Below are 18,896 nucleotides of genomic sequence, written 5' to 3'. Positions count from 1 at the left end.
TTTTCGCGCTGTTCGAAAATTTATAGTTACAGCAGCTGATACAGATGAAGTAAATGAAATGGAAAGAGATTTTGCATCACAACCGTCGCAATGACGTCATCAAAGTCATTAATTTTTAGCCACAAGCACATCACCGGCTCTTAATTCACCACAATTGATACTGACAGCACAACAAGCGAAAAAATAAAACAGGGCTTCTAAAACAAGCAATCACTTATAATACGTATATTGATCAAAGCACTCGTGAACGAAAGAAATCCTGATAATCCTGAAAACGTCGCGTGAGACGCAAGTCAGCTTTACAAGAGGAGTTAGCAGAGTTACTCGCAAAGTAACGTCAAGCTCTGCGACGTTGCTGATCGGTCGAGAGATCCGCGTCGCTGACGCGCGATGTTTGCGAGCTGCTCGCATAATGTCCGGGGGTGGTTGCCGGTCAAAAGGGAGCGCGAAGGAAACACCCTTTACCCGCCGCTTACTTTGGAAGTCTTGGTATCCGCTGATGCATAAATAAGGAATATCCCTAGTCGCGACCGTTTCTATCGCGATCTCTTCGTGCCTTCAACTTCATCGCCGCTTCCTCGCCGTCTCCTCGCCCCCGCCCCGTCGTTCTCAACGCCTTAAACTCTCTGTCTCTGTCTCGCCGCTTTTCTCTCTCTCGCTGAGTCTCGAGTTCCCACCCTCCGAGCGCCCCGGCTCTTAGAAACAATGAGGCTCCCAATCGCATTTGCTATTCCCCGGTTCCATCGCACGAGCCGAGCCCACATCCCGCTCCTTACACCTCCGCCTCTAAGCCCGCGAAAACGGTTCGCTCGCGAATCCTTTTACATTTTTATAAAGCAGCTTAATTCGCTGCCAGACGAGACGGCACACCCGGTGCTCGGGCCAACCGGAACGACTCGAGAAAATTGGGGAGAAACGAGGGAGGGTGTCCTCTCTCTCTCTCTCTCTCTCTCTGCTCCCTCTCTCTCTCTCTCTCTCTGCTCCCTCTCTCTCTCTCTGCTCCCTCTCTCTCTCTCTCTCTCTCTCTCTCTCTGCTCCCTCTCTGATGAATCTGACCTCGATAGGAGATTTCGCGCGAACTGATCGTCGGTATCGCGTCATCTCGTCGTCAGCGGTACCGAGTAACGAGACGCATGGAGATCATTATAGCGAGATTTACATTACTCGGAGCGGTTGGATAGCGACATTTACATTTATCACGACCCAATGGATGCGCTGAGTTCACATATTTTGTGTACGGGACATTTCCTCTCAACTTGATGGTCGTACATCCCCAAAAGGCTCTTCGCAAGCGAAGTGCGAAGATGATAAATTGTGGCCGATCAGATACATTAGCTGTGCGACACAGCAAACAGAGTAATCATGATCGGAGAATTTATTGTTCGATAAAGAAATTATCATCGCTGTTACATCGAACACGCGTACTTTAACTTATTCGGATCAATCAGTCATTCAGCCGCGTCACTGAGAAATTCTTGAAATTATGGAGCATTTTGAAAAATCCATGAAGTTTTCTCGAAAGATTCCAGATCTTTATGTTGTTTATATAATCTTTGAATTTTTTACGCTAAACATAGCAATAATTTTGAGCTTCGCGTTATATTATATTATCTCATAGTAATATTCAATATTTGCCATAATATTTAATAATCCCACAGTACCCAACATCCTTAAAATTATCGAAGGCGATAAGATATCCTCTTATTTACTCTCAATTGAAACTTAATCCGCCATTATCACATTTAATTTTCAATATTATATCGTTACATTCTATCAACGATAGATAATTATGTTCTTCAATATTAAACATCATCTACCTACCGTCTCTTCGTGTAGTCGGCCGCGCCTGTACTAAAATGCTGATTAATATTAACCATGTTACTCTCGCTGCTGTGATTAATACGACGTATCGATCGGCATTATCTGTGTGAGCACATAATTAATTCGAGAGTGTACATGAGTTCGCCGTAAGAGTTATTATAGTTAGCGAGGGGCTCGTGTCTAGGGCGGCTCTGATCGATACATCGTGCCTACGCATTTTACGGCGTTTCATATTACGATCGTCTAGAGTCAACGTGTACAATTAAATCGTCTCGTTCTGTAATAAATTCCCCTATTAAAGCGTCGTGAAATAATTGGACTCATCCGCTCCTCCGTAAATATTCCATAAATCCTTTCACACATGAAGCAATTACTATTACATTACCAACGTAAAAAAACTATTTTCCTTTGTGAAAAAAGAACCATTGATTTTTCTGCACAGACTCGCGCTCTCTATCTGCGGCTTCTTCCTCGGTATCATTTTCGAGTGAAACTTTTTTATAAAACGTGCATTCGCGGCTGCAGCGAGCATCAAAGCGCGCCGAGCTACCCCTTGCCGACGGCTGCCGGCTTACGTCACGATGTCGGCTCTCGAGGGTAGTGGTAGCGCTCCGCGCCGCGCCGCGCCACGCTGGTTCGGTTCGGCAGTCGCGGTTTTTGAAAGCCCTCTCGACGCAAAACAGACGGCGAGGTTGCACACGAGGTCCGGGCTATCCGCAACCGACAGCGCAGTAGAGACTGCGGTTACCAGACCGCAAGCTACTACCACCCCGACGGTGGCGAAGGGTCGCGGGGGACAGCGGCCGAGCCGAGGCGCGCACCGACGATGCCGTAAACCCTCTAACGAGCTTACTTCCCCGTAATATCTGAGCGTTTTAGTTCAACCCCGGAGCGCCAAAGATAAATTCGTTTACGATTAATTCCCGGAGCCGCCGCGGCCGGAAATCTTCGAAATGTCGGCGGCGCGATTTTCGCAGCGCGCCGCGCAAAACTGGAAGATCCCTCCGCCATTCCTGAGCGCTTCCTCGGCGAATTACGCGCCCGCGTAATTCTCTTCGTTCTTTTCTTTTTTTCCGTGTATGTATTTATCGCGTGTATGCACACGCTGGCAGAATGCACACTGCAGCCCGCTCGCGATAAATTACCCCGGGGGTAAACGCAAAACGCGCACTGAGCGTTCTCGCGGTGTCCACCACTTTTAGAAACGAATCGAGCACGTATGTCACACGGGGCGGTTTCGGAATATTTAATATTCGTACGTGCGAATTGCTGGACCGTAGCCGAAATAATGGATACCCTCTCGCGAATCGATAAACGCGATAGCGTCCGCGGCGATTCGTTTAAATCGCTTTGATTCATGCTCGTTCACGACAGGGAAATCGGCCATGGAATATTTACGAGGTGGTTTCACCTATCTCTCCTTTCTCCGAGAGCGAGATTCATCTAAGACTGCGCCCTTCGTCGAGCTTCTCATTGACGCATGTGTGTGCATGCAGTGCCAACGGGCCCGCGATTTCTTGCGGGAGGGAAAAAAGGGAGCCCCTTTAGTCCCGCACACTTACGCATCCGTCGTCATCGTCGTCGTCGTTGTCGTCGGTTGTAATAAAGGGGGAAAAGTGGCTAGCGGAGGAAGCGAGACGGCTAGGGCGAAAGGAGACCGAGGGGAGCGGGCTGGGGTTGCCGGGCAAGGAACGCAATCGAGCGGGATTAAACCTTCTCGATTGCTTCCAACTTCGCGCGAGTTTTCTCCCTTTTCCCCGACCAGTCGGCCTCCGCACAGACACCCCTTCCTCCACTCCTCCTTGACTCCACCCTGCGTTTCGTTGCGGTGAAAAGACGACCGACGATGCTGTGCGGGGGTCGAGCCGATTCCAGTCGATTCCATCTATCCTTGATGCTCCTCGGGGTTAATTGGACATTTTTTATTGTCAATTTGTGATTGAGATCGCCGAGGGTCTTTGTCGCCCCGAGGTGGGAATAACGGGTGGGGTTACGGAAAGGGAGCCGAGGACAGTAGGAGTAGACAGTAGAGCGAGCCTGAAATGACGCTTTGTCGACGGGCTCGCATTAAGCCTTTGTACCTTATCGAAGACTACGGTGCAGTCAGTTTTTCACTCGATCTTGAGAAAGACCGTTCCCTAGCGATCGGGAAGACCGCAAAATGAAATTTTCTGCGACATCGTCCCGCATTGTTGATAGGAATAATCGCCTTAACTCACTGATTAGTTTCTGGTGTATACGATATTCCGACAGCACAACTTGAGCAATTTCGCCTTGCTTTTATATTGACGAGAAAAAGCTGCTTGGAATAATACGTTTCAACGATAAAATATTCACTTTGAAAAGTTTGACGTGCAAATGCAAATGTGTCCGCGTGAGCAGATATTAAGAAAATATCGAAATTACTTTTCATTATTACTAATTAAATAAAATTACTAATTTTCCATGACTAATATTACCAAGGCAAAACTGGAAAACGCAGTAGATAACCCTTGTTCAATATCGATAACAATCAGCATTCGTCGTCTGCTGAGAAGAATCCAAAGCATCGAAACGTTCGCGAATATTAGTGCGATAAAAATATAATAAATAAACTATCACGAATTTTTCGATATTTGGAAGCTCGGTGTGTCACGAACGGCGTGGATTCTCGCTAAACGAGGCGAGAAGCCGTACGCCGACGGGGGATGAAGAAAAAGGATGGAGGTGATGAGAGTGTACCTCGAGGGGTGGAGTGAAGGAACATAGGAGTACGAGCGAAAGCGCGCGCTTTGCTACTTTTGGTCACGGCATCGCAAACAGACGGCGGAGCACAAGACGAAAGATGAGCGATGAAAGGCGGCGGACAGGACCCCTCGCTAAATCGCGAGGCTCTCTGTGCTGTGCTCGCGCTGCGGAAAAAGCTCTGAAATATTAAACGCGCAATTACCGAGCCTATTCAGGGGGAGATGCATCGTGCGACGCGACGCGCGTTCACATACGGCGAGAGAGGGATGAAGGACGGACGGACGGGCGGACATACGGACGGAAGGACAGACGAACATACGGACAAAGGCAGAAGAAAGGGACGCGAGGACACGCGTGCGAGCAGAGCTGCATTCCTTCCCTTTTGCCGCGTGTCGATTCAGCGCGATGATAAAAAGCGCGCCGGGCCAGAAAGCTTTCGAGCCAGACGTGTAACTTGCGTAGCGAAAAAGCGCGACGTGTATCGCAGAGTGTGTTCCCTGTCTCTCTCTCTCTCTCTCCCGCCGTTCCACCCCCTTTTTCTTTCTCTCTCGTTCTCAAGCCCTTTCCCCGTCTCTTTCTCGTAATATCTGTGTCGAGACGCATCATTGTTTCCGCTTCTCGATTCACCGGAGTCCATTGCGAATCGTCACTGAAATCGACGCTGTTAAGTATATTAGACATAGTAGCGTTGCTACCGAGTGACGTTCCCGATAATTGCGACCGAAACTTCTCGTCCGAGATTTTTCGGTTGGGATCTTCATCTAATGGCTGTGTAATATGCGCACACTTTGCGCCAACTTCGTCGAAAGATTGATCGATTCCACCTCGTGCATTCACGTAGACTCGTTTGCCGATAAATGTAGCGTACGAACAAAATTGCGGAGCTTACAATGTAATAATTACTGAACTTAAATCCTCGCACTTTCTACATAAATTTGAGTACTTTCACGCCTGCAAGATTATAGTTAAAGAAACAAAATGGCATGATTAGTCATTTTCGAAGTAACGAAACTAGAAATACGCGCAGCAAGTATTTATTCGATTTCGGAAATGTAAAATTAAAGAGCTCATTGGAGCATGCGAATATAAACCAGTATGCATAAAAAAAAAGAAAAATGTCTATAAAAATGATTATCTATGAAAGAAAAGAGAAAAAGAAAGGAAGACTCCGAGGAGGTTGCGAAACGGAATGATAGAGTCGGAACTGGAATGCAAGGATCGGGTATTCCGCAGGCAGGAGTCTCGGGCACTCAGCTTCCCTTACGGCAATCGAATGCGGACTTCACAGCGTGTTTCCTAGATTCCCACGTTGTTCCTGGGACACCCGTTACGTGCGCGTATGCATAAGACAGAGGAGTAAGAGGTCGGCGCGCATCACGTATAGCTATACATTATCTAGCAGCCATTTCGGTGGCATCATGGCGCGGCCGTCGGAGTTTACGGGCTGCTCCATCACGCGAGAGCTTAGCTTATCTCAATGTGACACAACATATCTGAGGCTTCCGTCTCCCGCCGCCGGGAAAACTACTGTCATCTGCGACAGGTGCCGGCGCCCGAGCGGCTTCCGGTCAAAGAATTCGCGGGCGTAGCCAGCCGCTCGTTTTACGAAATTCCTTCGAAGATTAACTCGGCGATTTATCGCGGGGGATAGGCATGTTTCGGACAGAGTGATTTCAGCAAGCTGATCATTACCATGGCCGCCGGCTCCATTTTGCAACACATTCGGGCAATAATACCATGTATGATGTGTTTTTGCAATATTAACTTCAGCCAGGTGTTTTCAAAGAAAAATGGCAAATTAATATTAATACATAATGCATGCTGAATGAACAAAATATTTGCAGAAAAGGTAGAAAATAATACTGTGAAAGCGAAAGTCGAGAGGATTGAACTAATATCATTTAATATTAATATCAGAGTGTAGTACACGTTTTTTTTTCAAACAACAATAGATCGATGCCGCACCGGCATCGCCGCGCTGCATAAATCGCTTCATCAATAGTGACGATATTATACTGGTATACTGTCGAAAATGATATCCCCGGTATCACCACGACCCCCGAAGCGACGTATTTCTTTTTCCAGCGATACTCGAGCTCCCTCGAGAATCAGCGACCGTAAAGCTGCGTACATACCAGCGTGCGAGCCAGGCAATTCGTGTGATGATCCTTTCCCCCTTTTAGCGGTGTCATCTCGCAGGTCAGCCCGGCCACTCGCGTGTACACGCGTGTGCACGCGGCTTAAAACGCTACTCGGGTAGCGTGAATAGCGCGAACAATCCTGCCTCACTTGGATGGACCGCCACGGGGACGAGGGACAACATCGCCACAGCGAGTGGAGACGCCACTTACGTCGCGCAAACATTCTACCTCCGGCTCATGTCGTCCCCCTTTTTTCCGTGTTTCTCGCCGGTACAGCCGGAAGGACGACGGAGGAAAAGTAGGCGCGTCAGAGCGACGGAAGGAAGAGGAGAGAAGGCGCCGACGGGGAAGGTTGCGCGGGGGTGGGTGATAACAGAAGAGGAGGAGGAGGCCACCTCGGGGTTGGCCTGTGTCCACATGGTGCCGCGGCGGGTACAAGGGAGTCGTCGCAGAGTACACAGCCGCCATAACCGACGAGTCGCCGCGCTGAATGACCCGGCCGCGTATAAAATGCATGGGATTTCACTCTAATGCCGACCAGGGAGTTTGCCCGACAGCGTATTTAGCCCTCTCACCCTCCACCCCCGCGCTCCCTATCCTACGGTAGGCAGATGTATGTAACAGGTCCCCTTTGAGCCAGCGGCGCGGGAGAAAATGGGACCCGGACCGGCCGAAGGATGTGTGCACATATCCGTAATCCTTGCTCCACTCGGAATTACGAATAGGCCTCGCGGGAGAGCCCCAGTAACGCCCAGGCGATCCTTCACGCTCAACCCCGAGGAAGTGCGACTGTTACATCACGCTTTTATACAGGGCGAGCCTCATGGCGTGAATCACTGAGCTCGCCGGTAACGTCTCCCGTTTCTTTACGATGCTGGCAACTATATTTCATCAAACTCAAACTTGAACGTAAATTCCTCATTTGCCCTCCTCGTGTATTCATTGCGCGTTAAGGATTCCGTTTTCTCTCTTTTCTCTCTTTATGTTTTACGATTTTTCATCATCCCAGATTGGTCAAGCTACCTCAAGATAGCTTAGCTATTGCGATGTACACGGAGATTACGATGATTCGAGGAATATAACGAACAATTTTCTTCGTGGTTAATGTAGAAGAATCAAGTGATACTACTTCAATAAAATTAACTTTGTAGGACAGCAAGAAAAAAGAATATTACTATCATCCGAAAGAGTAACATACATCATATAAGCTTCAATTTAAATATTCATGAGACTTCCACGTAGTTTGCTGATTACTACATTATACGCTTCATGTCTTTAACTTCTCTTTCGCATTATACTGCAAAGTTAACTCTCGACTGGTTTAACTTGTCTTCACAAAGAACCGTATGTAATATTATTTTATCTAACCGCCGCGGCATAAAGAGTTAACATTTAATCATATCGCCTACAAAAACACCACAGCTGGGTATACATAATATATGTAATCTCTAAATTTTTATCTTATCTTCATTTTTTCTCTCTCTCTCTCTTTCTCATCTATTCTTTCAAACTATTTTTCATATTCCCCGCAACTCGTAATTACAGTCTTTCTGAGAATTTGAGAGTAAGGTTGGCATCGTCCCGCAATTTCGTTCGGAGTTTCGCAACGCACAAGTTCCACGAGTTGCACACGCGTGCTCGCCGGAGAGAAAGAACGGAAGCCGCACAGGGACGACAAAACGGGGGACGATAAGCCGAGGGATTCCACGAGAGGCAAAGTCAAACAAATCATATAAGATAACATTAAGGCGCGGTGGTACACAGGACACCATCGTGCGATCGGGGAGACCACCGAGTATCGACGATACACTTGGCGCCCCGCGCTAGTCGAGTCGAGTGGGTGGGTGGATATCTCTCGCTCGACGGAGACAGGAAACAAAACGAGTCTGCGAAAAGAGGTGGTACGCGAGACGTTTGTGAGAGCACGTAGGTAGAAACATCGTTGTGTGGTGGACGCGCGGGGTGAGAGGGCAGAGAGAGAGAGAGAGAGAAAGAAAGAGGAAGAGAGGGTGGAAGGGAGAAAGAGAGAAAACGGCGAGCTGAACACTCTGGGGAGCCGACAGCTCGTTACGTGAGACATGGTGCAACTATCCCGGCTTTTCCACCCTCTCTCTTCCTAAGTTTTCCCTCCCCTCCGCTCGTCCTCCGTTCGTTCTCTCTTCCTCCCTTTTTTCTGATCCATCTACGTTCCGTTGACTCCTCTTTTCCTCTTCTCTCGCTCTTCCGCCCTTCTTCTGTCTTTCTCTTTCCTTCTCGTCCTTCCGATCTATCCACCCCTTTTCGTTTCTTACCGCGCGCGCCTCCTCCCTTTTACCCTGCATCTCTATTTTCTGCTTTCTCCACGACGCCTCTCGAGTTTGCGGTGATTGGCGTAATATTCCCTCCCCCGCGCGTGTGTAGCGCCTGGGTATCTTGCGAGTACGTATTACTACTCAGTAACAAGTGGGTATTATACCGTTAGCGATGCCATTACTGTCCCGGACAGTCGACTGTCCCTGGCCGAGGGGACGGCGCCACGCCATCGATGGCGAGCACGGTTTATGCGTCGCGCTAGTTACCCATTGTCCCTCATCCCTTACTTGCCACCCCTTGGCTTGCCATAGTTTTCCAGATCGTGGTCGCGACGCGAGTTATACTATCGCCACAAACGCAGGCTTCTCTCCGTCAAACTAAATTACATAAAAGCATCCTTTCGCAGTCGGATGCGTTCGCGACTCTCGTTTTTTTTTCTTGAAGAGAAAACGCGATGCATGGATTGTGCAACCAGTCTCAAAGATATGTAGCTTTGAGACGTGATTTCCACTTACTCGCAACTGCGAAATTACGTATCTCGAGATTAACGTTTACTTTTCATATACGAGTTTGCACACGTATATTTGAAACGAGATTATTATAATCAAGCACCCTTCTATGGGAGTATCCTAAATGTCTCACAACGAATAAATGCTGATAAATACGTTATTTACTTATATGCTTGATCACAATAAAATCAGAATAAAAGACAAAATAATTTTAAAGATATCTCGCTTTAAAAGAGGGTAGGTTGTACTTTCCTGCGCAGCCCGCGCCGTATATTCTTGATTAAAAATGGGTCTCTAGTTGCCGCGAGCGTCCCATCCGTTTTCTCGTTCTACGAAACTTCCAGACAATTATCTGAAGTACACCTCGTATTTTCCCGAAAAGCGGTAAAATCCTCGCCGGGGCTTTTTTTCGTGCGTTCACCGCAAAAGGAGCGGCGCAAAGGAGCGGCGTGAAGCGGGCAGGAGAGCTCGGTAATGACTGTCGCTACTTTTCCGCCGTGTCGGAAGCGCATTGCGCCATTTCCGTCAGACCGGAAGTGCGCGTAACAAAGCGCTTCCGGCGTACGGTCTCAAGGAGGTTGTTACGATGAGCGCTCGGGAGCACTCGGTGACATTTCAATGAACTTTGCGGCGAGTACCGTTCTCCATGTAAAGTTCACCGGGTCTAACGTGCGTTTCAGGTGTTGACGAACCGGCGGTATTAAGTGTGCCATTGTGCGCCCTCGCGAGCAAGCGATATTAACTCGATTCACGGTCGGCGAGGCGGAATTGCGGCGTGTATAACCGAGCGAAATCGTGGAACATCAGCCTCGCTCTTGTGACAAGAAAGGAATGCTCCTTAATCCGAGATCGCGTTAATTCGTCGAGCGCGCGAATATTCTAACGTTGGCGCTTCCGTGCCGCGTTATGAATCCATCTCCAATCAGTAATTAGATTTGAGATTTAATCAGATCCGGATTCCTTTCAAAGCGTAATTACAAAACACATGTGTTTCGTTCAATTTTGTTTGATTTGATAAATAATTGAGGATGCATCAATTTGCGATCGCGTATCCGAGCAAGTAAAGTACTTGAACTGTACTTACTTCTCGGATTTGCGACAAGTTATCACGTCATGAAACGCGCCAAATGCATGCGAGCGGGAAAGAGTTTCCTGGCATTACTTTCCGATCTCTCGAAGCGCACATCTCTGACAAAACTATATCATCAAATCTTCCGAAAGTGCGGAATAAAGGCGGAGCCTGAAAGTCCCGTGAAAGTGATTTTATGAAAATTACATCTCCCGCTTTCATATTCGCCTCCCAAACGGTAGACCCATATACGTTACACCCGTTACATACATTACATGCACAAGCAATTAATGCACCGGTTGTGTTACTTCAAACAACGCGTTCGCGTGTTAGCACGGTTTGCGGCATAAATTCCGTACATCGTGCTTTCGGAAAGTTCCAGAAAACTCGGCTTACAGAAATCCTAATTACAACCTTGCCATGCCGTGCAATGCAAAAGTGAATTATCCGATCGGTATTGAAAAAATATGTTATTGAAACTGAACGTAAGTACTAGATTTATGATGCTGGACAGATGCATCATATAAAAAGACACAATATGCATTCGTATAGTTGTCCTGGGAAGTTTTATCTAAGACCATCAAAAGATATCTGATTGTTCATGATCAAGCTCTGACTCAAATCTTCTCTTACAGTTCGAGTAAATCTAATTAGCTACTTCCGTTGGTTAGCATAAATTTACTATATATTTATATGATACGGTGCTTATGAAATTATTCTTCTCTTATGCAATGCATCGTGAAGAAATGTTTTGTGGAATTTCTAATCATAAAGTAAAATTGTAGTAATCAGACTTGAAATCGACTTCGGAGAAGTGAGAGGAAGCAAAAAGAATCGCACTAGGGAACTGGAAAACTAGAAAACGAAAAAAATACGGGAAAACCTACAAGTTACGGCTTCCGATATTAAATCGTCCTGAGAGCCCGCCCGCGTCGAAAAGTTATCTCCATCTTATATTGTTCCAAGAATATTCTACTTCTCGAAGCTGAAGTTTCGAAGTCGGGATTTCGAGATTTTGGCACTGAGATGTTCCGCGTTTGTGATAGATGAGATTTACTTGGAACTCCCACGCAAGCTTGTCGCGTGCTACGCAAAAGTGACATTTGTTCCGATTTCAAGTCTGTGCCAGAGGAGCGTTCCACATATTCTTCCTACTGATTCGGAATTCATTTCTGTTGACTTGCGGCGAACGCGTCGCGTTCGGTCCCAGATTGCGCGACATTGTTGAAACGCACGATTACCAGCGGTATTCGCAGCGTCGTGATTTCGGCCACGCGTCGTAAATTATGTCCCTTTTCTGTCGGATTCTGCCATCGAAATAAAATGTTGGGAAAGGGTGGTCGCACGAGGGGTCGAGTGTCGGGGTTCGGAGAGAGACAGACGGCGCGCATGCGTCGTGAAAACGTAAAAATTGCGACGGTAGGCAAAGCCAGGGGGTGGCGTACAGCGCGGCGAGAGATGCAGAATCCGGGAAATAGTCGTGGTGGAAAAAGAGAGAGAAAGGGAGGCAGAGAGAGAGAGAGAGAGAGAGACAGAACGCGGTACCGCGGGAAGGGAACGGGTACAATTAAAATTAGCGCAATTCAGTCAGTCGCCGGTAATTCGCGTGCCCGGCATTTATATTATTAAGTCGCGCAAATTTCTCTCGCCACTTCACCCCTATCGCCGCTGTGTGCGTGCACTCGTACAACCGGCTACCCCCTCTATCCACCCTGTAGTCCGTCTGCTCCGCAGCTCGGGGCGAGTCCTGTCGCGCGTTTTCCGCGCGTCGTTCTACTCGCGCGCGTTTCCCCGATGCGACCGAACGTCGCATCGCCGCCACGATTATCCCCCGGCAAGGAAGTAATGCCGGGTTTCGACGTGAATTACGTCTAATTGCTCTTATTGCGAGGACGAGCCGGCTTTATTATTCTCTCTTCAATCACGCCCTACGAACGAGAACCGTCATCCGACTTTTTAAGCTTCCCTATCCCGCCGCCGCCGTCGCGTTTCCACGTCCGTGCTTTTTCTACGGGCGGCGCGCAAAAACACCCCGTTCCAAATGAACGTAGTGCGAGCTCGGCTACAAGTAATTCTCGTTAACCCGCTATTTCACTTCGCCACGCCGTCGACCGGAAGGATTGGTATGATAAGCGTCAGCGTCAATTCATTCGCAAATGGACGGATCACTCCGATTCTTCGCGTTGCAGTTGCGTTTGCATGCGCAGCAGTCATTCTCGCCGTTTGCGTTTACAGGATTAAACTATTCATGCTACCGGAACTGATACGTTACTTTGACGTAACGTATTTCCCTCAATAGCTTTTAAAGGAATTACGAGTATCCTTTTATTACCATTTTTAACATTTGCTTCTATTCGTAGTATTTCTCTCGTAAATTCTCTCTTTATAATCGACAGATTATTAAGAGATATGCATAAGTAGAGAAAATCAAAACAAAATATCAAAACGGCGTAGAATTTAATATATCAGTATCGTAAATAAGTTTCCTTACCTTTGGATGTGTTCTCCTAGGAAATGCTACCTTTGGATCGATCTGAAACAGAAGGACGCCGAAGTTAAATAAAATTAGATTACAAAACTCTCATATTTGATTAAGACGTATAAATATGGATCCATGCGCATGAGCATCATGCTTAACTTTCCCGATGATAAATTTCGAACAAACTGCCTTGTGATAACCGAATTTCGGGTTACAGCGGGAGACATGAGCGTGGAAAGAGCATTACGCGCCAATTCAAATCCGGTGACAAATCTTATTCGGTCGCGAGTTCGCGGCGACAAAGAGGAGGAACAAATATGAAAATACGTATTATACGCGAGCGCAGTGGGAAAACGCGGGAAAGGAGGGAAACGAGAATGAACGAACGAACAAAAGGGGGAAGCTCTCGCCGGGATGTTTTCCCAGTTGAAATCCCCATTACAATTAATTACATAGTAATAAAGAGTAGGTACTCGAAAACTCTACGAGTCGACTAACCGAACTCTCAGTTGCCTCCGCCGCCTCTTTTCACTTCGCGGGTGATCCCAGTGGGAGACGAACACACCGGCTAAGTCGAACGTAAGCGCACCTTACGTTCCGTGCTCCGCTAAAAAGCGAAGCCCGAAACCGCTCAGAAATCGAGGAACTTACGGCGCAACAGCAACGTAAATTCACGATCCACTCGAATGCTCCTTCCTTGTGCCGCGATTCTTCCGAGACAATCTCCTTTTCGCCATTTAAAGTTTACAGTAACGGAGCACATTTACTGAGTATTCGGAATATGTGGTGCGTTACTCAGAGAGCTCGGCAACACAAAGTGAATTTTAAGCAATTTTGATTATAGAAAGTTTTTTTTTGAAGGGATTTATTGTCGTTACACTGTCAGCAGAAATGAGTAATTTAAAAAATAGCAGATGCATTTTTTGATAAAATGAATCATTGGATTTAAAGTTGTTGGCATAAAATGAGTATAAATTTCTGTGCACTTTTGTTTTGTAAAATACATTATATTGTATTATTAACGTTAATGTGCCATTCATGTGTTGCACTTACGTTACTAACATTAATGTGCAGCACTGCATATATATGTGCAACACATTCGTATTACTTATAGTGCAGTGAGATAAGCAACATCAGGAATACTAAGCTACTGAAATCCGCAGGAATATTTATTGTTAACACTAGAATTTGGTGGAAATACCATTCTGCCGCTTAAACACGATGAAGGGATTGAACCGATTCTACTGATTGTTCTAATACTAAATGAAACAACATCTCTGTTTGCATTCTCAGCGCGCATTCAGCGCCAAACGTGACTACCTAGTTTTGAGTTTCACTTGCTACATTGCCGTCATTCTAGTGATTGAAAGATCGTTTCGTGTTTTATTATACTACTAATTCTTTATACGTGTAAAATATTTTTATAATCGAGAATGTGCATTCTGCATCACATAATAAAAAGAGATCAAAATATCATAAGTCAACATTAGAAATATATGAATCTTTAATTCCACTGCATGTTACTGGCAAATGTTTATCATTATTTTCAATATTCTCCTGCGTATATGATAAAATGTAACAAAAATTTTAGGAATCACGATACCGAGCGAAAAACATTCTGAAGACGCTGGTGTTCCGGTAGCAAAGGTAATTTTATGAATCGGAGAATCGCAATCCGACCCTTCACCCAGCTTTCGCAAGACCGCGAACGCGATCTTGAATCGCATTATCAAGTCGACTCACGGTTTCCAGCCATCGTAATTGGCTCGCGGCGCATTGTTGGCGCGCCACTTAAAACAGAAAAAAAATGACATATATGCGTATGTGCAAGCCAAGGGGGCGAGTTTTCCTACCCTCGAGCGCGGGTTTTCGCGTAACAGAGAGCGGCCGGCACCCCGGGCGGTGGAAGCCACGAACATGGTAATGACAAGCAAGGGGAACCCGCCCGCCGCCTTCACCACCGCCATGGCCACCATCGGTTCCATCATCATCCACCTCGACGACACGGTTCTCTCTTTCTAGCTCTCTGTCTCTCTTTCTTCGTCTCTCTCTCTCTCTCGTTCTGTCTTTACCTCTATCTATTTCTCTCTCTCCGTGCTCGGGAACCACTCCCGTTTGCATAATCCCCTACAGCGAAGTTCACACCGGTCGCTCGCACGCTCCCGGACGAGATGCGTCCCGACGTCGTCGTCGGCGATGAGGACGACGAAGAGACGAGAGAGAGTGAGTCTTTCCGCCGTTCTTTCGTCGCGGTAATACCTCTTCTCCCGATCTCACCTTCCGATACGAGGACAGGCTGGGCGAGGAACGAGGGAAGTGCCTCTCAAACTTCCCCGGTGCGGTCGCAGCAGCTATTTGCAACGGATTTCGCGCTCTACGTTGTACATCGTACGTCAGATACGAGAAGTTGCGAGCTATAACTGCGGTTTACATATACGTGCTGGAATTGGAACAGTCGATGACACTTTATGGCTTGCAAGTGCGAGGACAAATGAATTTGGAAGAATTCATCGGGCAATTAAGATTATTAATTATTATGAATTCGGCTTATCTATATTATATTCTCAAATTAAAATTGAGATACGTTTCTCGGATACAAGCTTTTATTCAAGATCCCGCCTGAGATTCGAATCGCAGGGTACAATAATAAATATCGAGGGGATGCTATCTGCCTTCTGGTAATCACTTTTCTGTCCGATGTAATAGACGTTTGTCAACGAGACGCAATTTCTGGCTGTCCAGTCGATCAACGTGAGAGCATTCGACGTCCCATTCATTCGATTCGTCTCATCGAGCGATAGTTTCGCGCGAGAACAGGTCAGGGAGTTAACGAGGAGATAGAAAGCGAGAAGGAGAGAGTGTGGGAAACAGAAGAAAATGAAGGGGAAGTGCGAGGAATAGGAAGAGAGGAGCACTGCCGGGAACGGAGAGGTAGCGTTACCGAGAAAAATCGAGAGGCTCGAAGCCATTTTCGCAAACATAACCCAGTTACCCGATATCTCGCGAAATGATCGGCCGCCAACCGCCGTCGTCTTCGTCGTCGACGTCGTCGTCGTCAACGACGATAGAAATTCAATCTGGTTGGCACGCCTGGAAATTGGAAGAGCTACCTACCCCTCTGGATGCTTCTACCCTGAAGGGGCGCGGTAGAAAGGAGAGCCTCGAGTCGGATCGGGAGCATTTGGAAAAGTAATTCACGATGCCATTCTTCGCAACTCCCTGCTCTCTCATCCCCTGTGTCCCGCGCCGCCGCCACCCCCCTCGCGACCGTAAGCGGTCTCGTTCCGAAACCTCAATTCCTCTCCTCTCCTCTCCGTCCGTCCCTTATCCGCCCATCGCACCGCTCTCACGGCGAACTGCATCCGCGGATAACGCGAACGAGAAATTTCACAGGCGAACTCGCGCTAATTCCGCAGGAATTCGAATGCTGGTTAAACTGTTATACGAGGTATGTGGCCGTGCTCGCACCAAAGACAGAGGAGGAGACACGGAAATAGCCGGGGCGGCCGTATAACGCTAAAGTTTCAATTATAACGGCGAGAATGGACGACTTGCGGCACGGATTACGACGGCCGCGCAGAATTCCAATGCCGGCGAGCGTGTGTGCAACCGTTTGTCTCGAATACGATGAAATTTATTTTTGCAAAATTGAATTTGCGAACTGATAGCGTGAGGCATTTAAATCGTCAATGAGCCGCGGTGATATCACGTTTCCTCTTTATGACACTTTCAGCATTCCAAGTTTGAAGAGTCTGAAGAGTAACGGCTTCCTTGGTACGATCGAAACAAGTTTCAAACAAGAAACATTCTGTCTTTCGCAGTTATCCCGGAAATTGTCAATGTATCGTTTGTAGCGACGAAACTTTCGCCCTATTTATCCGCTTCTATCTCCGCCGCACGGTTTCCTGTTATATACGGTGGGCTCGTTAGCTGTTTAAACAGAGAGTGCGCTTATAATTTATTTCGATCTCCGAGTGGAGAAACCGCGCAAAGGTAGCGGCGCCGGTAGTAGTCCCGTCGATAGAGACAGCGGAATTTCATCGGCGACGTCATATTTGGCGTTGCGGGGGATTTGGAGACCGGGAATTATTATTAAATTTCGGAGATCGCCGATTCGTTTCCATCCCCGAGCCATCGATGGCGAACGGCAGCGATGCGGTGGCGTTTGCCCGCCTCAAATACCCGGTTAATTCGCTCGACAAATTAAAGGCAAATACGCGGCTGCGATTTTGCAACTGATCATTTCCGCCGTGCCGCACGTTCGGCGGCCCGCCCGCTTTCGCCTGCCCATTATTTCATCCCCGACATCATCATCGTGAGAACGAAAGCTTCGTCTAAGAACGCGCCTATGAAAAAGGCCCCGTGGCGCCCTCGGAATTAATTAACTTCCAAAAGTGTTCGGGGAAAGATGACTCGTGCTTTTAGTCCTATTAAGCTATCTCGAATCAATTAATAATAAATTCTGACGATCTCCCGACGACCCAGTTTTCCCTTACTAAAAATTTGACGGAATGCCGTAAGCGCAGCTGTGTCATCTTCAGCATTAATTATTCCGGAATTATCCTAAACTAAATTTGCCACCAACTTTTGTCAAAGATTCAGATTCATTTCCGTTATCTGTATTATGTGTCACTTGAATGTGCTTCCTTTTTTTCCGCACAGTGATCGAGGAGCGTTTTCCATACGTAGAAGCAAGTGTTACCCTTCTCGACGTGTCGGGCTCCTGCAGTTATTTTGCAGCGCGGAAATTTCGTGCGTCATACGAGAGTGTCACGCTAAAAACGAAGAGCAAAAACCTCCGCGGCGTCGACTATTATTCTCTTCACGCAACTGCGGATTGCAATGCGCAGGCAAGTACGAGTGCGCTATATATATATACCGGCAGATCGGACGGTCAGTTATTACGCGGGGCTGAGCGATTGCTTTTAATATTCGCACCAGCTGCGTACCAAGGCACCCTCCTCCCTCCCCCGTTTCGCCTTGTTCGCTTCAGGGTGCCGCCGCGACTACCGCCAAGATGTATAAGCCGATAAAAATGGACTCCCGGCTTCGATTCGGCGCACATTATTTCTCGCGTACGACGAATACGTCTCGTTATTACGATGCCGAGGTGGAACCCCCGGAAATTCACCTCCCCATGAAAATTCGCCGGACGGCGAAAGAGCCTCGGTGTTTTAATGATGTTTCGTCGTTCGGCCGAACAGGCCGAACAACTTTTAACGGAATTTCCGCGTCCCGTAACGCACGGCTACACGAACGCGGGCTAGCCGTTTAGACGCGTTCTTGTGCCGTACGCGTGTCGTAATCGCGTTAAAAGAGAATTTACGTTACAATGTATTTTCGCTTTGATCAGCTGATCGTGACGTAACGAAATTACATCGCGTGGAACATTCTCTCCATCGCTTCAGCAGAGCGGAGAAATTCGCCGAGCTAATCATTCGACGCGATTCGTCTTTCGGCGGAAGATATTTCACTGACATCCGATGAACGCTGCTTCGAGTGTTACACAGACGTCGCATTTTGAGCCGTGCGACGCTTGTTTCACTTCTGGAGCAGTTTCTGAGCTCACGGCACCACGGATTTTTAATAACAACGCTTGTCAGGAGTCTTCTCGACAGCGTCACCGACATTCGGCGCCAGCCAATATCAGCGGCACGATGTATCCTTTAACGGCTGCCGTTTGGATGGCTCTTTACATCGACAGCAGCGGAACAAAAAGAAAGCGAACAGGTAATGATTAAGTTACAGGGACAGACAAGGTTATAAAGGATTTCGTAGATATTAAGCTACACCGTTACAGAACACGACTACATCATTGTATCAAGTACACATTAAAATCCTTTATCCGGATAATCTGG

At 47.4% G+C, this 18,896-nt stretch overlaps 1 protein-coding gene across 10 annotated transcripts in view; it reads right to left on the bottom strand.

Moving 5' to 3' along the window:
* LOC105284583 (RNA-binding protein Musashi homolog Rbp6) overlaps nt 1-18,896 on the bottom strand; it is a 589,200-nt gene that overhangs the window by 195,962 nt on the left and 374,342 nt on the right. For all 10 annotated transcript variants that reach the window (XM_026970601.1, XM_026970605.1, XM_026970600.1 and 7 more), the window contains exon 5: nt 13,051-13,092. In XM_026970601.1, coding sequence (XP_026826402.1) covers nt 13,051-13,092 — 42 coding nt within the window. The remainder of the gene's footprint in view (nt 1-13,050; nt 13,093-18,896) is intronic.

Source organism: Ooceraea biroi, chromosome 6 (assembly GCF_003672135.1).
Source record: "Ooceraea biroi isolate clonal line C1 chromosome 6, Obir_v5.4, whole genome shotgun sequence".
Classification (NCBI taxonomy): domain Eukaryota; kingdom Metazoa; phylum Arthropoda; class Insecta; order Hymenoptera; family Formicidae; genus Ooceraea; species Ooceraea biroi.
Note: the sequence above shows the minus strand (reverse complement) of the source record. Positions and strands in the feature narration are given on the sequence as shown.